The 19,185-nt window shown below is 45.0% G+C and overlaps 1 protein-coding gene across 2 annotated transcripts in view; it reads right to left on the bottom strand.

Annotated features, from left to right (window-relative positions):
• tp53bp2 (tumor protein p53 binding protein 2) overlaps window positions 1-19,132 on the bottom strand; it is an 82,591-nt gene extending 63,459 nt beyond the window's left edge. The window contains exon 1 of one of the 2 annotated variants that reach the window (XR_004412838.1): window positions 18,755-19,120. Coding sequence is in view for 1 of the 2 variants with exons in the window: in XM_033025482.1 (XP_032881373.1) it covers window positions 18,755-18,781 (27 nt within the window). In the remaining variant the exon portion in view is untranslated. Of the gene's footprint in view, window positions 1-18,754 lie in introns of both variants that reach the window. The other variant, XM_033025482.1, reaches the window with a different exon arrangement.
• Window positions 19,133-19,185: the final 53 nt, after the last annotated feature.

Below are 19,185 nucleotides of genomic sequence, written 5' to 3'. Positions count from 1 at the left end.
GTGCCTTTTTACTTCAACCCAAACCCAAACAACCATTTGCAGGCAGTGCTTTTTTAGCTCTAATCATATTTTCATTTTCAAACCAAATTAAGGGTACTCACAGTGCTGTAGACATATGTCAGTGCCGTTCAGAGCTCTGATTGAGGCACACCACTTGCAGAGACTGATTGAGGCACACCACTTGCAGAGACTGATTGAGGCACACCACTTGCAGAGACTGATTGAGGCACACCACTTCCTGGTTATATAGTCCCACCCCCTCCCTCCAGCAGGGGCAGCAGAGAGAATGGGGAATTTTGTGAAAACATTAATATCTCTGTCAATTTTCATCGACGGGAAAAATCCTCGGCACACATGCGGCGGTGGGGGGCTCTGAGCGAGATGGCAGCGTACTCTTGGAAATCGCAGCACAGAAAACCAAAACCGGTCAAGAACAGACTTTTAGTAATATACTAGACCAAGTGCAGACCCGTTGGATCTGTTTCCCCAACGGCGTTTGCGGGGGGGGGGGGGGGCTGCGGCATCACACTCACATTAACCACCCCCCAAACACACAGGTGGGGGGGAGGGGGGGTGAGAAGGGGGAGGGAGGAGAGAGGAGAGGAGGGGGAAACGGGACAGATTTGGGAGGGAAGGAGAGCGGGGTAGGGGTGAGAGAGGGGATGGGAGAGAGATGTGGGAGGGGGGGATGGGGAGGGAGGGGAGGAAGGAGGAGGGGAAGAGGGGTGGGGTGAGAGAGGGGAAGGAGTGGGGAGAGTGGAGGGGGAAGGGGGGAGAGAAAGAGGAAGAGTGGGGAGGGAGGAGAGGGGTAGGGGAAGTGATGGAAGAGGGACAGAGGGGTAGGGGGAAGGGGGCGGGGGGAGAGAGGGAAGGGGGTGGGGTAGAGAGGGAAGGGGGGTGGGGGAGGAATGAGGAGAGGGAGAGGGGGAGAGGAGTGGGGAGGGAGGGAGGGAGGGGTAGAGGGAGTGGTGGAAGAGGGACGGGGGAGTGGTGGAAGAGGAACAGAGGGGTAGGAGGAAGGGGTGGGGGAGAGAGGGAAAGGGAGGGGAAGAGAGAGAGGTGGGGGAGGGAGAGGGGTGGAGTAAGGGGAGAGAAGTGGAAGAGTGGGGAGGGAGGGGTAGGGGGAGTGGTGGAAGATGGACAGAGGGGTAGGGGGAAGGGGACGGGGAGAGAGGGAAGGGGGTGGGGTAGAGAGGGACGGGGGGTGGGGGAGAGAGAGTGGAGGGGGTGGGGGGAGAGAGGTGGAAGAGGGGAGGGAGGAAACATAGAAATTAAGTGCAGGAGTAGGCCATTCGGCCCTTTGAGCCTGTACCTCCATTCAATATGATCATGGCTGATCATCCAACTCAGTATCCTGTACCTGCCTTCTCTCCATATCCCCTGATCCCTTTAGCCACAAGGGCCACATCTAACTCCCTCTTAAGTTCCGATTGGACATATGTGAACATTGGGCATTGTGACATCACACAATGGAACGTTCACCAGGGGCTGGGGCTCCTGCAAAGGCATATGTAAATTAATCCATTCCGATTGGACATCTGTGAGCATCGGGCATTGTGACATCACACGATGGAACGTTCACCAGGGGCTGGTGCTGCTTCTATGGGTGAGAAGCCAGTTTATTTTTGAAATATTGGGGGGGGGGGAATTTGATTAAAAACGTGTACTTAAACACGACGAAATGTAATGAGTAGCGGATACTTAGAAAGAAAAGTGAAATCTCTACCGAAATGGAAAAGATGTCGGCGATTCTGCGTCTGGTTTCGGAGTTGCAGTGAATCAAAGGAAGAAATGCAGCCAGCAGCCGTCCATGTAAATGGATCCATTCCGATTGGACATCTGCGAGCATTGGGCATTGTGATTGGACATCTGCGAGCATTGGGCATTGTGACATCACACGATGGAAACAAATCAAAAGGAAGAAAGGCAGCCGGACGGACGGAAGGCGACAGGCACACAGTTTTATATATTAGATGATAGATAGATAGATAGATAGATAGATAGATAGATAGATAGATAGAAAGATATAGATACTGAGGTGCTACAACGCTGAGAACTATATTCCACACTCTGTATCTTCCCCTTTGCTTTATCTATTGACCTTGAGTTTGATTTGATTGTACTTATGTATGGTCCATCTGACGTGTTTCGATAGCATGCAAACGCAAAGCTTTTCGCTGTACCTCGGTACATGTGATAATAATAAACCTAATACCGAGATATTGAGGGTTCAATCTGTATGGAGTTTGCACGTTCTCCCTGTGCCCACATGGGTATCCATTAACATAGAAACATAGAAAATTGAATAGATGATTCTTCATGATCCACAGAACACTGAAGGTGTGGTTTTCAATGCTAATGCTACCGAATGTCAAGAGGCGACTATGTTGTTGAGGATAGTTCTCGTTGTCACATTATAGGGTAGATGTGACCGTGCTGGAGAAGATACAGAGGGGTTTCACCAGGATTTTTCTGGATTGGAACAATTTACTTACAAGGTGATATTGGATTGACCGAGTTTCTTTCTAGGAGGCTGAGTGATCAAATAGAAATATACAAGATTATAAGGAGGTCAGAGAGCAAAAAAAGTGAAGTTGAAGTCTGGAATGTGTTGCCTGGAGTGAGCGTGAAGGCAGATACTCTCACAATATTTAAGAAGCTTCTGGACAAGCACCACAATTGTCAAGGCAAGGACCCAAGTATGCATACAGATTAGCACAGATATGTTCACTGGTCGGCATGGACAGTATATATATATATATATATATTGTGTAGGAGGGAACAGCAGAGACCGGTTTACACCGAAGATATACACAAAATGCTGGAGTAACTCAGCGGGACAGGCAGCATCTCTGGATAGAAGGAATGGATGACGTTTTGGGTCAAGACCCTTCTTCAGATTGAAGAAGGTCTGAAGTGCGGGTCTAGACCTGAAACGTCAACATTTTATAGCCACTTTTAGTCTTCCTAATGTGTTCTTTATATTCTTCCCAGCATCCTTTCTATTTCTCAAGGGCCTGGTCTAATTCCAAGTTCCAAAGCCTTACTTAATATCTTGTCATCCAAGGTTCCCGAACCTTGCCATACCTATCTTTCTTCTTCAATGGGACATGAGGCCCGGGACCGTTGGAGACAGCGGAGGAGGGTCAGGGCGGTGAGTACTTAAATCGGGCACGGGGCTTGTTTTCACAGAGGCCCGGGACCGTTGGAGACAGCGGAGGAGGGTCAGGGCGGTGAGTACTTAAATCGGGCACGGGGCTTGTTTTCACAGAGGCCCGGGACCGTTGGAGACAGTGGAGGAGGGTCAGGGCGGTGAGTACTTAAATCGGGCACGGGGCTTGTTTTCACAGAGGCCCGGGACCGTTGGAGACAGTGGAGGAGGGTCAGGGCGGTGAGTACTTAAATCGGGCACGGGGCTTGTTTTCACAGAGGCCCAGGACCGTTGGAGACAGCGGAGGAGGGTCAGGGCGGTGAGTACTTAAATCGGGCACGGGGCTTGTTTTCACAGAGGCCCGGGACCGTTGGAGACAGCGGAGGAGGGTCAGGGCGGTGAGTACTTAAATCGGGCACGGGGCTTGTTTTCACAGAGGCCTGGGACCGTTGGAGACAGTGGAGGGGGGTCAGGGCGGTGAGTACTTAAATCGGGCACGGGGCTTGTTTTCACAGAGGCCCGGGACCGTTGGAGACAGCGGAGGAGGGTCAGGGCGGTGAGTACTTAAATCGGGCACGGGGCTTGTTTTCACAGAGGCCCGGGACCGTTGGAGACAGTGGAGGAGGGTCAGGGCGGTGAGTACTTAAATCGGGCACGGGGCTTGTTTTCACAGAGGCCCGGGACCGTTGGAGACAGTGGAGGAGGGTCAGGGCGGTGAGTACTTAAATCGGGCACGGGGCTTGTTTTCACAGAGGCCCGGGACCGTTGGAGACAGTGGAGGAGGGTCAGGGCGGTGAGTACTTAAATCGGGCACGGGGCTTGTTTTCACAGAGGCCCGGGACCGTTGGAGACGAGTGGAGGAGGGTCAGGGCGGTGAGTACTTAAATCGGGCACGGGGCTTGTTTTGCACAGAGGCCCGGGACCGTTGGAGACAGCGGAGGAGGGTCAGGGCGGTGAGTACTTAAATCGGGCACGGGGCTTGTTTTCACAGAGGCCCGGGACCGTTGGAGACAGCGGAGGAGGGTCAGGGCGGTGAGTACTTAAATCGGGCACGGGGCTTGTTTTCACAGAGGCCCGGGACCGTTGGAGACAGCGGAGGAGGGTCAGGGCGGTGAGTACTTAAATCGGGCACGGGGCTTGTTTTCACAGAGGCCCGGGACCGTTGGAGACAGCGGAGGAGGGTCAGGGCGGTGAGTACTTAAATCGGGCACGGGGCTTGTTTTCACAGAGGCCCGGGACCGTTGGAGACAGCGGAGGAGGGTCAGGGCGGTGAGTACTTAAATCGGGCACGGGGCTTGTTTTCACAGAGGCCCGGGACCGTTGGAGACAGTGGAGGAGGGTCAGGGCGGTGATTACTTAAATCGGGCACGGGGCTTGTTTTCACAGAGGCCCGGGACCGTTGGAGACAGTGGAGGAGGGTCAGGGCGGTGAGTACTTAAATCGGGCACGGGGCTTGTTTTCACAGAGGCCCGGGACCGTTGGAGACAGTGGAGGAGGGTCAGGGCTTACCAAATCCCGTAACGTTCCACACTCCATAGGGAGGGTTTCTGGTGGAAGCCGGATTGGTGGAAGCAGACTAGAGGAAGCAGCTGATTGGGTGCGCCCTCAGGTTAGCATTTAAGCTTTATGGTTAAAGGTTCAGTGCTTTAGTAAAGGTAAAGTGGGCTAAGGGTACAGTGGGCTAAGGGTACAGTGGGCTAAAGGTACAGTGCTTTTTGTTTATATAATAAAGGTACAGTTTAAAGGGCAAGAGGGAGCAGTTGTTGTGAGTCAGATACCTGCTGATTTCTCCCAGCAGTTTCTATTGTATTGTACTGGTATCGGATCCAGGGTAAAGTGAGAGAATGACAGTCAGAGCAGTGTACTGTTCTGGATGTCAGATGTGGGAGGTCATGGTGTCGGATGGCCCTCCAGACGTCCACATCTGCACCAGGTGCAGAGAGATGGGGCTCCTAAGGGACCGTATTAGGTTCCTGGAGCAGCAGCTCGATGACCTCTGTCTTGTCAGGGAGAGTGACGAGGTCATAGAGGGGAGTTATAGGGAGGTGGTCACTCCAAAACCACAGGAGAGAGACATATGGGTCACGCTAAGGAAGGGCAAGGGGCAGAGGCAGGAACGAGGGAGTACTCCAATGTCGGTACACCTTGCAAATAAGTACTCCTGTTTGAGTACGGATGAGGATGACAGCCTGCCCGGGAGTAGCAACAGCGGACGGGCCTCCAGCACAGAGACCGGCCCTGTTGCTCCGAAAGGTAGGGAAAAAAAGAAGAGGGCAATAGTAATTGGGGACTCTATTGTTAGGGGGTCGGATAGGCGTTTCTGTGGACGCAGTCGGGAGACCAGGATGGTGGTCTGCCTCCCTGGTGCCAAGGTCTCGGACGTGTCTCAACGCATCCAAGATATCCTGAAATCAGAGGGAGAGGAGCCTGAGGTCGTGGTACATATTGGTACAAATGACATAGGTAAAAAAAGTGAAGAGGTCTTGAAGGGAGGATTTAGGGTGTTGGGAGGAGAGTTAAGGAAAAGGACCAAAAAGGTAGCAATCTCAGGATTACTGCCTGTACCACGCGACAGTGAGAGTAAGAATGGAGCGAGGTGGAGGATAAATGCGTGGCTGAAAGACTGGTGCAGAGGGCAGGGATTCAAGTTTCTGGATCATTGGGACTTCTTTTGGGGAAGGTGGGACCTGTACAGAGAGGATGGGTTGCACTTGAACCCGAGGGGGACCAACATCCTGGCGGGGAAATTTGCAAAGGTCACTGGGGGGACTTTAAACTAGAATGGTTGGGGCGAGGGACTCAAATAGAGAAAGCTAGTAGACCGAATGGGAGGCAGGAAGCAGAAAAGGGAAGCACTCGGACACAAGAGGAGAAAGAAAAAAAAGGAAATAAACAGAGAAGAAGAGACGGGGGGTTTCTTAAATGTGCATATTTTAATGCTAGGAGCATTGTAAGAAAGGTGGATGGGCTTAGAGTCTGGATAGACACATGGAAGTATGATGTTGTGGCGATCAGTGAAACATGGTTGCAGGAGGGCTGTGATTGGAAACTAAATATTCCAGGATTTCGTTGCTTCAGGTGTGATAGAATTGGAGGGGCAAGAGGTGGTGGTGTTGCATTGTTAGTCAGGGAAGATATTACAGCAGTGCTTTGGAAGGATAGATTGGAGGGCTCATCTAGGGAGGCTAGGGAAGCGGAAAATCAAAATGTGACAGGAGGATCCAGAATGTGTGAAGATAAAGCTCTAGATGTAAAAGGGGCAAAAACGGATAGGAAGGGTAGTAAAAATCATCTGAAAGTGCTTTATCTAAATGCACGGAGTATTCGAAATAAGATAGATGAATTAACGGTGCAATTAAGTATATATGGTTATGATATCATGGCCATTACGGAGACATGGCTGCAAGGGGATCAGGACTGGGAGTTAAATATAGAGGGGTACTCGACAATTAGAAAAGATAGACAGGAAAGGAAGGGAGGAGGGGTGGCCCTTTTAATAAGGGAGGGAATAACGGCAATAGAGAGGAAGGATATTGCGTTGAAGGATCAGGATAGTGAAACAGCTTGGGTACAGATAGAGAATAACAAGGGGAAAAAAACACTAGTGGGTGTAATTTATAGACCTCCAAATAGCTGTGACGCTGTTAGTCAGAACATAAATCTGCAAATAGTTGACGCATGTAAAAAGGGAACTGCTGTAATCATGGGGGACTTCAATTTTCATATTAATTGGGCAAACCAAACTGGGCAGGGTAGACTAGAGGAAGAGTTTATAGAATGTATTAGAGACGGGTTCCTAGAACAGTATGTCACAGAACCGACAAGGGGGGAGGCAATCTTGGATCTGGTCCTGTGTAATGAAGCAGGATTGATTAAAAATGTCATAGTTAGGGACTCGTTGGGAACAAGTGACCACAATATGGTCGAATTCCATATTCAAATAGAAGGGGAGCAGGTTGAAACTCAGGCTAGGGTGCTTAGTCTAAATAAGGGGGATTATGAAGGTATGAGGACTGAGCTGATCAAAGTTGACTGGGATAGCAGACTCAAGAATAAGACGGTACATGAGCAGTGGTGTACGTTTAAGGATCTACTGTATAACCTTCAAGAAAAATTTATTCCTATGAAGAAAAAAAGGGGTAAGGGTAAGAACAGTCAGCCATGGCTCAGTAAAACTATAAAGGATAGTATTCAGCTGAAGGCAAGGGCATATAAGGTAGCCAGAGATAGTGGGAGGGTAGAGGATTGGGAAGCATTTAAAGGTCAGCAAAGAATAACTAAGAGATTAATTAAGACGGGGAAAATAGACTATGAAAGGAATTTAGCGAACAACATAAAAACTAATAGTAAGAGTTTTTATAGCTATATAAAAAGAAAAAGGGTGGCTAAGGTGAACGTTGGTCCATTGGAGGGTGAGACTGGAGAGTTGTTGGTGGGGAACATGGAAATGGCAAAGGCATTAAACGAGTATTTTGTATCAGTCTTCACCATAGAAGACACAAAAAATATTCCAACGCTGGATAAACAGGGGGCGGTAGGAATGGAGGAGCTAAATACTATTAAGATCACCAAGGAGGTGGTATTAGGGAAATTAATGAGACTGAAGGAGGATAAATCCCCTGGGCCTGATGGATTACATCCAAGGGTCTTGAGGGAGATAGCGGTGGGGATTGTGGATGCATTGGTGATAATTTTCCAAAACTCCCTGGAGGCAGGAACGGTCCCAGTGGATTGGAAAATGGCCAATGTAACACCTATATTTAAAAAAGGAAGTAGACCGAAGGCGGGTAACTATAGACCGGTTAGTCTAACATCGGTGGTGGGTAAAATGTTAGAGACAATTATTAAAGAAACACTAACGGGGCACTTGGATAAACATGACTTCATCGGACAGAACCAGCATGGTTTTGTGAAGGGGAAATCCTGTTTAACGAATCTGCTCGAATTCTTTGAGGAAGTAACAACCCGGGTGGATAAAGGGGAACCGGTGGATGTGGTATACTTGGACTTCCAAAAGGCTTTTGACAAGGTGCCACATAAGAGACTATTGCTAAAAATAAAAAATTATGGGATTGGGGGTAATATATTAGCATGGGTAGAGGATTGGCTGACAAATAGGAAGCAGAGAGTGGGGATAAATGGTTCATACTCGGGATGGCAACCGGTAACTAGCGGGGTTCCGCAAGGGTCGGTGCTGGGACCCCAGTTGTTCACAATTTATATAAATGATTTGGAGGAGGGAACCAAGTGTAATATATCAAAATTTGCGGACGATACAAAATGGGAGGAAAAGTTGGGGATGAGGAGGATAGGAAGAGTCTGCAAATGGATATAGATAAGCTAGGTGAGTGGGCAACAACTTGGCAGATGAAATTTAATACTAATAAATGTGAAGTCATTCACTTTGGGAAAAAAAATGATAGGGCAAGTTATTTTCTAAATGAGGAGGAGCTGCGTTGTAATGCAACGCAAAGGGATCTAGGGGTATTAGTACATGAATCACTAAAGGTCAGTATGCAGGTGCAGCAAGCAATCAGGAAGGCCAATGGAGTTTTGGCCTTTATTGCTAGGGGGATTGAGTATAAAAACACGGAGGTCTTGCTGCAGCTGTACACAGTATTAGTGAGACCACATTTGGAATACTGTGTACAGTTCTGGGGTCCATACTTAAGGAAGGATGTACTAGCCCTGGAGGCTGTGCAGCGAAGGTTTACAAGATTAATTCCTGCAATGAGGGGATTGACATATGAGGAAAGGTTAAGTAAGCTGGAGCTCTACTCTTTGGAGTTTAGGAGAATGAGAGGCGATCTCATTGAAACATATAAGATAGTGAGGGGCCTTGATCGGGTGGATGCACCGAGGATGTTCCCAATGATCGGGGAAACTAGAACTAGGGGACATAGTTGCAGAATAAGGGGGGGCTCTTTTAAAACTGAGATGAGGAAGAACTTCTTCACCAAGAGGGTGGTTAATTTATGGAATTCACTGCCCCAGGGAGCAGTGGAAGCAGAAACGTTAAATATATTTAAGTCTAGAATAGATGGTTTTTTAGCTGCCGAGGGGATAAGGGGCTACGGGGAGAGGGCAGGGATATGGACCTAGGTATGGTTAGTATAGTAAGACCTGAGTGATCTCCTGGACAAGTGTCGATCGCCTGGATTGGGGTCGGAGAGGAATTTCCCGATTTTTTTTTCCCGAATTGGACCTGGGTTTTTATCCGGTTTTTTGCCTCCCCCAGGAGATCACGCGGTTCTTGGCGTGGAGAGGGGTGATAGCGGTATGAAGGGGAGGGTAGTGTCTTGTGTTCTGTGTCTTGTGTCTACTGTTTGTGGGTAAGTGTGTCTGTTTAGTGTTCAGCCATGAGCGAATGGCGGTGCGGGCTCGACGGACCTGGTGGTCTACTCTCGCACCTACTTTCTATGTTTCTATGTTTCTATGCTGCTCCTTAGCTCTAATCAACTGGCTTTTAAAAGACTCCACAAGTCAGATCTGGATTTAGTCCCAAGAAACCACACCAGGTCTTTCTCTATTTCTTGCCTCAGAGTGTGAGAATTAGCCTTCTCCCAATTTAGCGTTTATCACATGAAGATCAGTGTTATTATACATCCTAAATGCTCCCCACAGAAAATTCAGTCACAATAGTTGAGTGAAGATCTGATCATTCGGTAATGCAACAGATCAATAAAATGATCACATCCTTTTCAAACCACTCTCTTGTTTCATCCCTTCATTCATTTCATCTATTATCTTACAACCCACCCAGTTTCTTCCAATTGTGGCCTAATGATCATTCAAGAATATAATCATTACACAACTGACAGCAGCTATCAAGATATTAATGTCATTATTTATTATGGCTGTATTTATCAAGGAATCCTATATATTACACTAAAGCTGACCGTTCAGATCAACTATTCAACGCCAACCAGTGGACAGTCAGCCTTCCATATAAACCCTATTCCCTAGCACTGAGTCCAAAGCCCTTTGTGCCCAAGCAATTAAAATGTTAATCTAAACAATTCTTAAATGCTACCAGCAACCCAGCTGCAATCCACTATCCCTAACAATACACTACAGGTATTTACCACTATCTGGGTTAAGAAGGTTCTCCTCATATTCCTTCTGAATCTCTTCCCCCTTACCTTAAACCAACATCCTCTAGTTTTATTTACCTCTATGGGGATAACTTTACTGCAGTCAGCCCTATCTATATCCCCTCGTAATGTTATAGTTTAGTTTACTTTATTATTGTCACATGCACCAAAGTACAGCGAAAAGCTTTTGTTTGCGTGCTATCCAGTCAAAGAAAATACCCTCTTCCCATCAGAACTGCCCCCTCCATCGAATCTTTTAAGTCGAGACTTAAAACTCATCTTTACTCTCAAGCCTTTCTTGACATCCTCTGAGGGAGGGCTATATATATATATGTATTTATGTATGTACTTAATCTATGAACCACTGTTGTATAACGTTAGTACCTCCACCAATGTAAAGCACTTTGGTCAACGAGAGTAGTTTTTTTATAGAGATAAAAGTGACTTGACTTGACTATGCATGATTACAATCAAGCCGATCACTGTGTACAGATAAAGGATAATGGGTACAACATTCAGTGCAAGATAAATTCAGAGTTAAAAAAAGTTCAAAGGTCTCCAATGAGGTAAATGGGAAGTTAGGACCGCACTCCAGCTTAGGAGACAACCATTCTATTGCCTGTTAACAGCTGGGAGGAAATTGTCCCGAATCTAGAAGTAGGCGTTATCAAACTTCTGAACCTCTTGCCTGAAATCCATGTCCACTCTTAACATCATCCCATCCTCAGCTTTGAAACTCCATCTTTATATCTCTTATCTTAATTTCCCATTCTGGCCTTAAGACATTTGGCTAAACACACTTCTTGGGCCAGGCCCTCTCCTCCACCTTACTCTAATATCACCCCAAAGCTCTGCATCATGAAACCACTTTAAACATTTTGCTATTTTAAAATAGTGTGGTATAAGTATGTTTTAATACAAAGTCTTCCAAACAAAAATAACTTTAAATACTGTACTAGATAATAAAGTAGGAAGTACTCAGATTTCTATGCCATTAGTTTTGATCACAGGCCACCATAATCACCATGGGTGATTGTGCAGGCTTTAAACAAGAAACATTGAGAAATACATTTTAGCAAATAATAAAATGTCCTGATTTTGTCCAACTAACAGCTGACAATTATCCCATTCCTTAGCTTGCATCTGAGTAAAATTTATTTCAAAACGCATTGATAGTTTACTATTATTTAAATGGTAAATGGAGCTTCAGAAGCGTTTTCATTTTGCATGTTAAAACCCACCTGAGAACCATGGGCGATTTTGCAATTTTACTGACGGATTTTTCACTTTTAAAACTTTTCATATAACAAATGAATAAAGATAAAAAGTCAATAATGCCTTACTTTTGATGAAATGCAGCGAGCAAACGCGATAATTCCCGATATTTTCGATCTTTAAATCTCCACGGCAAATGTCCGCTAAGCACTTCCGCTGTTTTTGCACCTTCAGCTCCCTCTTGAATTTACCTTAGTTTCTATCTTTCTTTTGGACTGTAAATTTAGGTAGCTGTGCCTCACGGTCACCCCGACTGGCACAGTAAATTGCAGCTCAAAAACTGGCTGTTTTCGATGTTTTTAACGGGTGTGAAAGTGCGTGTTTTCCCATTCACTAACATGTACCGGAAGTGACGCTTGTACCCGTTAAATTTTGCGGTCACGTGGGTGCGGATCTACGCTCCAGTGACCTTTCGTGAAATCACCCTATTCCATTTTATCTGTTTATTTATTGTGTATATGGTCTATGGTATATAAACACACTGAACATTTTTATGTCCTGTTCTGTATTATGTTCACATATTCTGTTGTGCTGCAGCAAGCAAGAATTTCATTGTCCTATCTGGGACACATGACAATAAAACTCTCTTGACTCTTGACTTGGACTTAAGAAAAGAAAAAAAAGGGTTCTAGGGGAAAAAAGAGGTACCTTAAATTTAGTTGCGTCTGGTTGGGTAACTATGGTAGGGTGAAGACTATTTCATGCTTTAATTGTGCGGGGGAACTCCATGGAGCAGCCAGCAACTCAGGATAGAAGAAATTGGGTGACGTTTCGGGTAGAGACTCTTCTTTAGACTCCCTCTGGTTTTAGTGTCTTTAGTTTAATTTAAAGATACAGCGTGGAAACAGGCCCTTCAGCCCACCGAGTCCACGCTGAGCACTGATCACCCGTACACAAGTTCTTTCCCACACATTAGCGGAGTAAGTCAAGAGTCAAGAGTGTTTTATTCTCTCACGTCCCAGTTAGATCAATGAAATCCTTACTTGCAGCAGCACAACAGAATATGTAAACATAGTACAGGTACTCTGTGAACAATGTTATATACGAGAAAACAAAACGGTGTATATTTATATATGAATATATAACTGTATAAATATATGTGTGTGTGTGTGTGTGTGTGTGTAATAATATATACCCACACACACACACACAATTTCCCTCCTGGGATTAATAAAGTTCTATCGTATAGTATTGTGTGTGTAAGAAGGAACTGCAGATGCTGGTTTAAACTGAAGGTAGACACAAAAAGCTGGAGTAACTCAACAGGTCAGACAGAATCTCTGGGCAAAAAGAAAATATTACGTTTTGGGTTGGGTCTTAAATAGGTTCCTGCACACCTTTGGAATGTGGAAGGAAACCAGAGCACCCGGAGAAAACCCATGCGATCAAAGGGAAAAGAAGCAAATTCCATACAGACAGCACCCATATTCAGGATCAATTCTAGGTCTCTGGCACTTTTAGGCAGCAACTTTATGGCCAGTGTACAGCCCCATTGTCTTGAACTTAATTAAAACAAGTGTAGCATTTCCTGCGGTTGCAAGGGATAGTGCCAGGAGAGGGGGTGGTTTGGGTGGGAAGTGACAAATTGATTAGGGAGTTACAGGGGGAGCAGTCTCTGCGGAAAGCCAACAGGGGAGGAGATGGGAAGATGTGGCCAGTGGTGGGATCCCATTGGTAGACAAAAAGCATCTGTGGAGCGAAGGAATAGGCGACGTTTCGGATCGAGACCTTTCTTCAGATTGATGTCGGGGGTGGGGGGATGACATGAAAAAGAAAGGAAGAGGCGGAGACAGTAGGCTGTGGGAGAGCTGGGAATGGGAGGGGAAGGAGGAAGAAAGCAAGGACTACCTCAAATTAGAGAAGCCAATGTGCATAACGCTGGGGTGTAAACTACCCAAGCAAATATGAGGTGCTGCCCCTCCAATATGCGGTGGGCCTTACTCTGGCCATGGAGGAGGCCCAGGACAGAAAGCGGAATGGGAATTGAAGTGTTGAGTATTTGGTTGGTTATTGCGAACTGAGTGGAGGTGTAGTGTGAAGCGATCGCCAAGCTTGCGTTTGGTCTCACCGAGGTTGATCATACGCCGAATAATCCAACCACATTTTTGTTTGGATGTGGAAAGAAATAATAGAAATTGGATTCATTGCAACGTGTAAAAAGAGTTGAGATACAGTATTATAATTTTGCTGCATGTCATTGTGGTATATATCATGTTTTGATTGATGAATGTTTAGTTTGTGGCTTTATTTGAAGCAGAAATAATATGTGAGTGCTTCATTGAGCATAATTCCGACTGGTGACTACGCACTTCGACCAAGCACATTATCGCACGCGCCATGCAAGCCGTCTTAAATGACCACCTAAACTGTCATTTGGCAACTTAAAAAGCTGCCACGGTTGAATGACCACCTAAACTGTCATTTGGCAACATAAAAAGCTGCCAAGGTTGCCCGGCTGACAACAGAGAAAAAAAAGTGAGAGCCCTGCAAGGTGTATAATATTTTTGACACTGTCACAACGCACTGTAGTCTCTAAACAACCCTTCAGTAATTATCCTTGCCCTCCATTTCAGAATAATAGTGTATTTAGCCAATAACTCGACACTAGCACTGGCAATAAAAAAATAAAGCGCAGCTTTCCAGGCCCTTATCTCATTGGCCACGCTCGGCCGCAAATCGGTGTCAATCTGGTGGACCATCTTCCTCTAGTCGTGGGGTGGGGGTTGGGGGATTGGGGTGGGGGGGGAGGGGGAGGGGGGGCTCACAAGTGGAACAGCTTAGGGCCTCTCTTCGTCTAAATCAGGCCCTGCTTCTGGTGTGAGGGACCACTGTTACCAGTACATATTCAGGAGGTTGGAGCTGCTTCTCTTTCTTTTTCCCGTTTTTTTTGTATTCTAATCTTTGTGATACTAGAACCTTCAACCTTACCATCATTTTCAAAAAAGCTATTCATTTAAAGCATCATACAGCTCCAAAACAGACTTGGCTATCAATTTTTCCTACAGATACTGAGACTAGTTGAATGGGAAGCAAGAGGTAAGTGAACCTTAATACAGAGAATTGTGAAATTACACGTTAGCAAAACAAAAATCAAGGAAGGCAACAGACAAAATGGCACCGTTTTAACAACGTTTTTGGCTTTGCACTTCACTTGAAAGTAAATGGCAAGATATGTTGAGAGACTGGCTGGTCAACCATACAGGATCCTGAGATTTGTAAATAGTAGGCAAAGAGTGAAGTAAAAATAAGGTCAGATTTAATTGAGACAAAAGATTGAATGGACCACAATCGGTGGAATTCTGGTCGCCACACTTTAAGAAGGATGTGATGGTGGAAAGAAAAAAAAATGACTGACCTAGTTAAAAAATTGACTGACCTAATTATAAAATTAAGCCAGAGTAACGAAGGATGACAGGAGAGCAATGACTAATTGGAATAAGGTGAATAGAAAGAAAGGTAGACAAAAATGCTGGAGAAACTCAGCGGGTGAGGCAGCATCTATGGAGCAAAGGATATAGGCAACGTTTCGGGTCGAAACCCTTCTTCAGAAAAGAAAGAAAGTTCCTTTTAGCTGATGGTTCAAAACACTAGAATAGAGAGTTATGTTATTTTGAAAATGTTGCACTGGCATAGATGGACGTAGATAGGATCTGGAATTTACTCTTTGTAGGTGTAGTGGAAACTGAATTAGTGTTTCAAAAAGTAGGTTGAAAGGCAAGAATCTGCAGCAATACCTGGAGTAGAAGTGCTAGGATTGCTCTACTGGGAGACAAAACAAAGTTAACAAAATGAATAACCATCTCTGCTAATACAATTTGTAGAAGTGTTATAATTTTGTCACTGACTACATTTTCAAAACATATCTCAGCCAGAAAACCTTCCTTTCAAGAACATTTACATGATCACTGAGAAATTGTCCTTCCCCACACAAATCAGCACAATGCTGACACCAGAGTGCTTGAGGAAATTAATGGATCAGGCAGCATCTGTAGAGGAAATAGATGGACAACATTCCGAGTCACGGTCCTTTTTCAGAATTTTTTGGAGGTGGGGAGGGGGTGAAAGCTAGAAAATAGTGTTGGCAGTGGAGCAAAACCTGGCAAATAATAGGTGAATAGAAGTAAACATTCAAAAACTTCCAATTCTACATATCTTATCTAGTGGTGGTTTGTCTTTTCCCTATAATGTGAATTGTAATAAATACACATTATACAAATGCACTTCCGTTTAAATTCCACAACCAGTTCATCTGGATGTTCTGGTTATCCATATCCAGAATGACACCTGCTGCTCTTGCGTTTTGTAACTAAGGGACAAACAGGATGATATCTCATGTCATTATCATCTCAAGTGTAAAGCACTAAAACGTTACAATATAACAGCTTAAACCATGAAAGCATATTCCATTTCTTCACATCCCCAAAATATAACAGCAATATATGATATAATAGCAAAATATTTGACAAGAACACAAAATCTACTGGTTCTATATTTGATAAATATATTGATCTTACAGATTTAACACGAACCGTAGGGGTTGCGTTTCGACTCAGAATGTGGTGGGGACATGGAACGGGCTGCCAAATGACGTAGTTGAGGAAGGTATTATAACAACATTTAAAAGACACATTATAGGTACATAGAGAGATATGGGCCAAAAGTGGGCAATTGAGACTAGCTTAGTGGTTAGCATGGATGAATTGGACTGAAAGGCCTCTTTCCATGCTGTATGACTATTTCAAATGTTGGTATTTTGAGTAAGGCTTTAGTCAACCAATAGTTGAAATTAAATTAGATCATTTCTTAAAGTATATTCTTCAATCTTATTTTTAAAGGGATTTTCACGGTATATGGTAATTTTGTCACAGGTAAGTCATGAGGAAAAATAATTTGAAGTACCAATAATTATTCTAACTCATCTTTCTTGCGAATACTATTTCAACTGAATTTCTGAAGATGTAACATAAATCACAGCCGATCCCACAGATGCATTTGTGGCAATTAATTAATTTCCCTGCACCCAGTACTCAAGCAATCAGGACAATTTCAGGATTTGGCACAAATTTACCAAAGACTGTTTTACTAACACCACATCTATAGATCCCAAAGCGCAAATCAACACCTTACCACATGCAGTTAGATATTTAAAAGATTAAACCAGCAGAGGGTTTGAAATCTGTATTTGAGATTCTATACTTGCTATTGAGAATCTCATTACTTGCATTAAGTTAAATTTAGTGTACAAAGTGAACAAAATGTCTAATTGGTGGCTACCTAATAGGAATCTGAGGGATATCTTTTTCCACACAAAGGATCGTGGGGGGATGGAACAAGCTGCCTGAGGAGGTAGTTGAGCTGGGACCATCCCAACATTTAACAGTTAGACAGGTACATGGATAGGACATGTTTGGAGAGATACGGACCAAAAGCAGGCAGGTGGGACTGATGTAGCTGGGACATGTTGGCCAGTGTGGGCAAGTTGGGCTGAAGGGCCTGTTTACACGCAGTATCACTCTATGACTCTATAATAAATCATGAATTCGTAACCATGGTGGTGTCTAACCGAAATCATGCCTTTTTAGAGTGTTACTGAACTCCCAATCTGAAGAAGAGTCTTGACCCGAAACATTGCCTATTTCCTTTGCTCCATAGATGCTGCCTCACCCGCTTAGTTTCTCCAGCATTTTTGTCTACACCCAATTTAACTCTGATAATATACAAAAATGTACCCAAATTCTTTCTGCTGCAATCCATTCTAGAAGCAAACATACCACACAGTTCTTGGACTGTTGTTTACTCTTCTTAGTTTCTAACACATTTCACATCAATCTGAATGTAGGACAAAGGTAGTAACCTAGTTAATGGTTAATTATTCTTTGTTTTTGGTCAACTCGACCAATGCAAATTTGTTCTCTTTCAGTCAAATATAAGGATTCCTGAAAGCCAGTAGTTGATATTAATAGACAAGATATAAACACAAGGCACTGATGACATTATGCTAATAGCCATTAAACATCATTTGTTCAGAAGGATTCTCATATTTTAATGAATACTCTGCAAATCATGTTTGTTAGTTTTATTACCCTACAGATTTCCATACATTGATCATAATAACAAGGAGGAAAATTTATAATAGCATAATTAGAACCATCTTAAAAATAATCTTTACACAGTTAAGCAGCGGGAGATCGACGAGCAAAGTTTAAAACATACTCCATTAAAAGTGCGAGAAAGCTAATTTTAAAATTAAGATATGCTTCAATAGAAATGTTACACTATTTTGGTGTGACCACGGAATCCTCAAAACATTACATAACTTGCTTTGGATCAAATGTTTCACGTTGTTTTAACGGTACGGGATGGAAAGAAGGAAATTAACAACGATCCTGTTGCAATACACAAAATAGTGAAAATATATTCCCGAAACTATACGCCGCATGCAGCTACAGGGTGTAAATTGTATGTCTCCGTCACTAGATGCCCATGATAAACAGCAGGATAATCAAAAGATAGACACAAAACGCTGGAGTAACTCAGCGGGACAAGCAGCATCACTGGAGACAAGGAATAGCTGTAGGAAAGAACTGCAGATGCTGGTTTAAATCGACGGTTGACAGAAAATGCTGGAGTAACTCAGCGTGCCAGGCAGCATCTCCGGATAGAAGGAATGGGTGATGTTTCGGGTATTGACCCGAAACGTCATCCATTCCTTCTATCCAGAGATGCTGCCTGGCACGCTGAGTTACTCCAGCATTTTGTGTCTATCTTCGGGTTAAACCGGCATCTGCTGTTCCCTCCTACACAATATATATACTGTCCATGCCGACCAGTGAACCTATCTGTGCTAATCTGTATGTGTACTTGGGTCCTTGCCTTGACAATTGTGGAAGCTTCTTAAATATTGTGAGTATCTGCCGTCACCCTCTCTCCAGGCAACACATTCCAGACTTCAACCACTTTTTTTACTCTCTAACCTCCTTATAATCTTGTATATTTCTATTTGATCACTCCTCAGCCTCCTGGAAAGAAACCCAGCCTGAAGAAGGGTCGACCTCTTCAGAGATCCTGCCTGACCTGCTGATTTACGCCAGCATTTTGCGCCTATCTTCGGTGTAAACCAGCATCGGCAGTTCCTTCCGACACAGGATAATCAACAGATAACATGGGAGCAGTTATACTTTACAAGTCCTGACATTTGTTCAAAAATATTTAGAAATCGGAGAAGAAAACTTACAGGCATCATTTTGGACCCGAACCGCATTGAAGCAGGATTTGTTTTTCTACTTCTCTCAGCTCCGGAAAGTAAATGGGCGAGAGTGGAGCTGCGGTGGCCGCGGCCTGCTCGACCACCCCGATCCCTCAACACAAACTTTCTGCTTCCTCAGCCTGGTCTCAGTTCAACGTAACCCCCGCCAGCGTGGACTGCTGTGTCTGCTGGTCGTGGTGGTGGCGGCGGCGGTGGCGGGAGGGTGCAAGGAATGTGCCCGCTTGCAGGCTGCGGGCAGCGGTGTGTCTTGGTTGTGTGATCGTTTGGTCGGTCGGTCGATCCCCTCACTCTCCACCACAACAGGCGGCCCCGCGGTGACGCACGCCGCCTGACGTCACTGCCGGAAGTGGGCCGCCCCCGGGCTCTGCGTAGCAACGCTGAGCAACACCGTGCAGGAG

The sequence above is a fragment of the Amblyraja radiata genome, chromosome 8 (assembly GCF_010909765.2).
Source record: "Amblyraja radiata isolate CabotCenter1 chromosome 8, sAmbRad1.1.pri, whole genome shotgun sequence".
Classification (NCBI taxonomy): domain Eukaryota; kingdom Metazoa; phylum Chordata; class Chondrichthyes; order Rajiformes; family Rajidae; genus Amblyraja; species Amblyraja radiata.
This window is presented reverse-complemented; position numbering and strand designations above follow the sequence as displayed.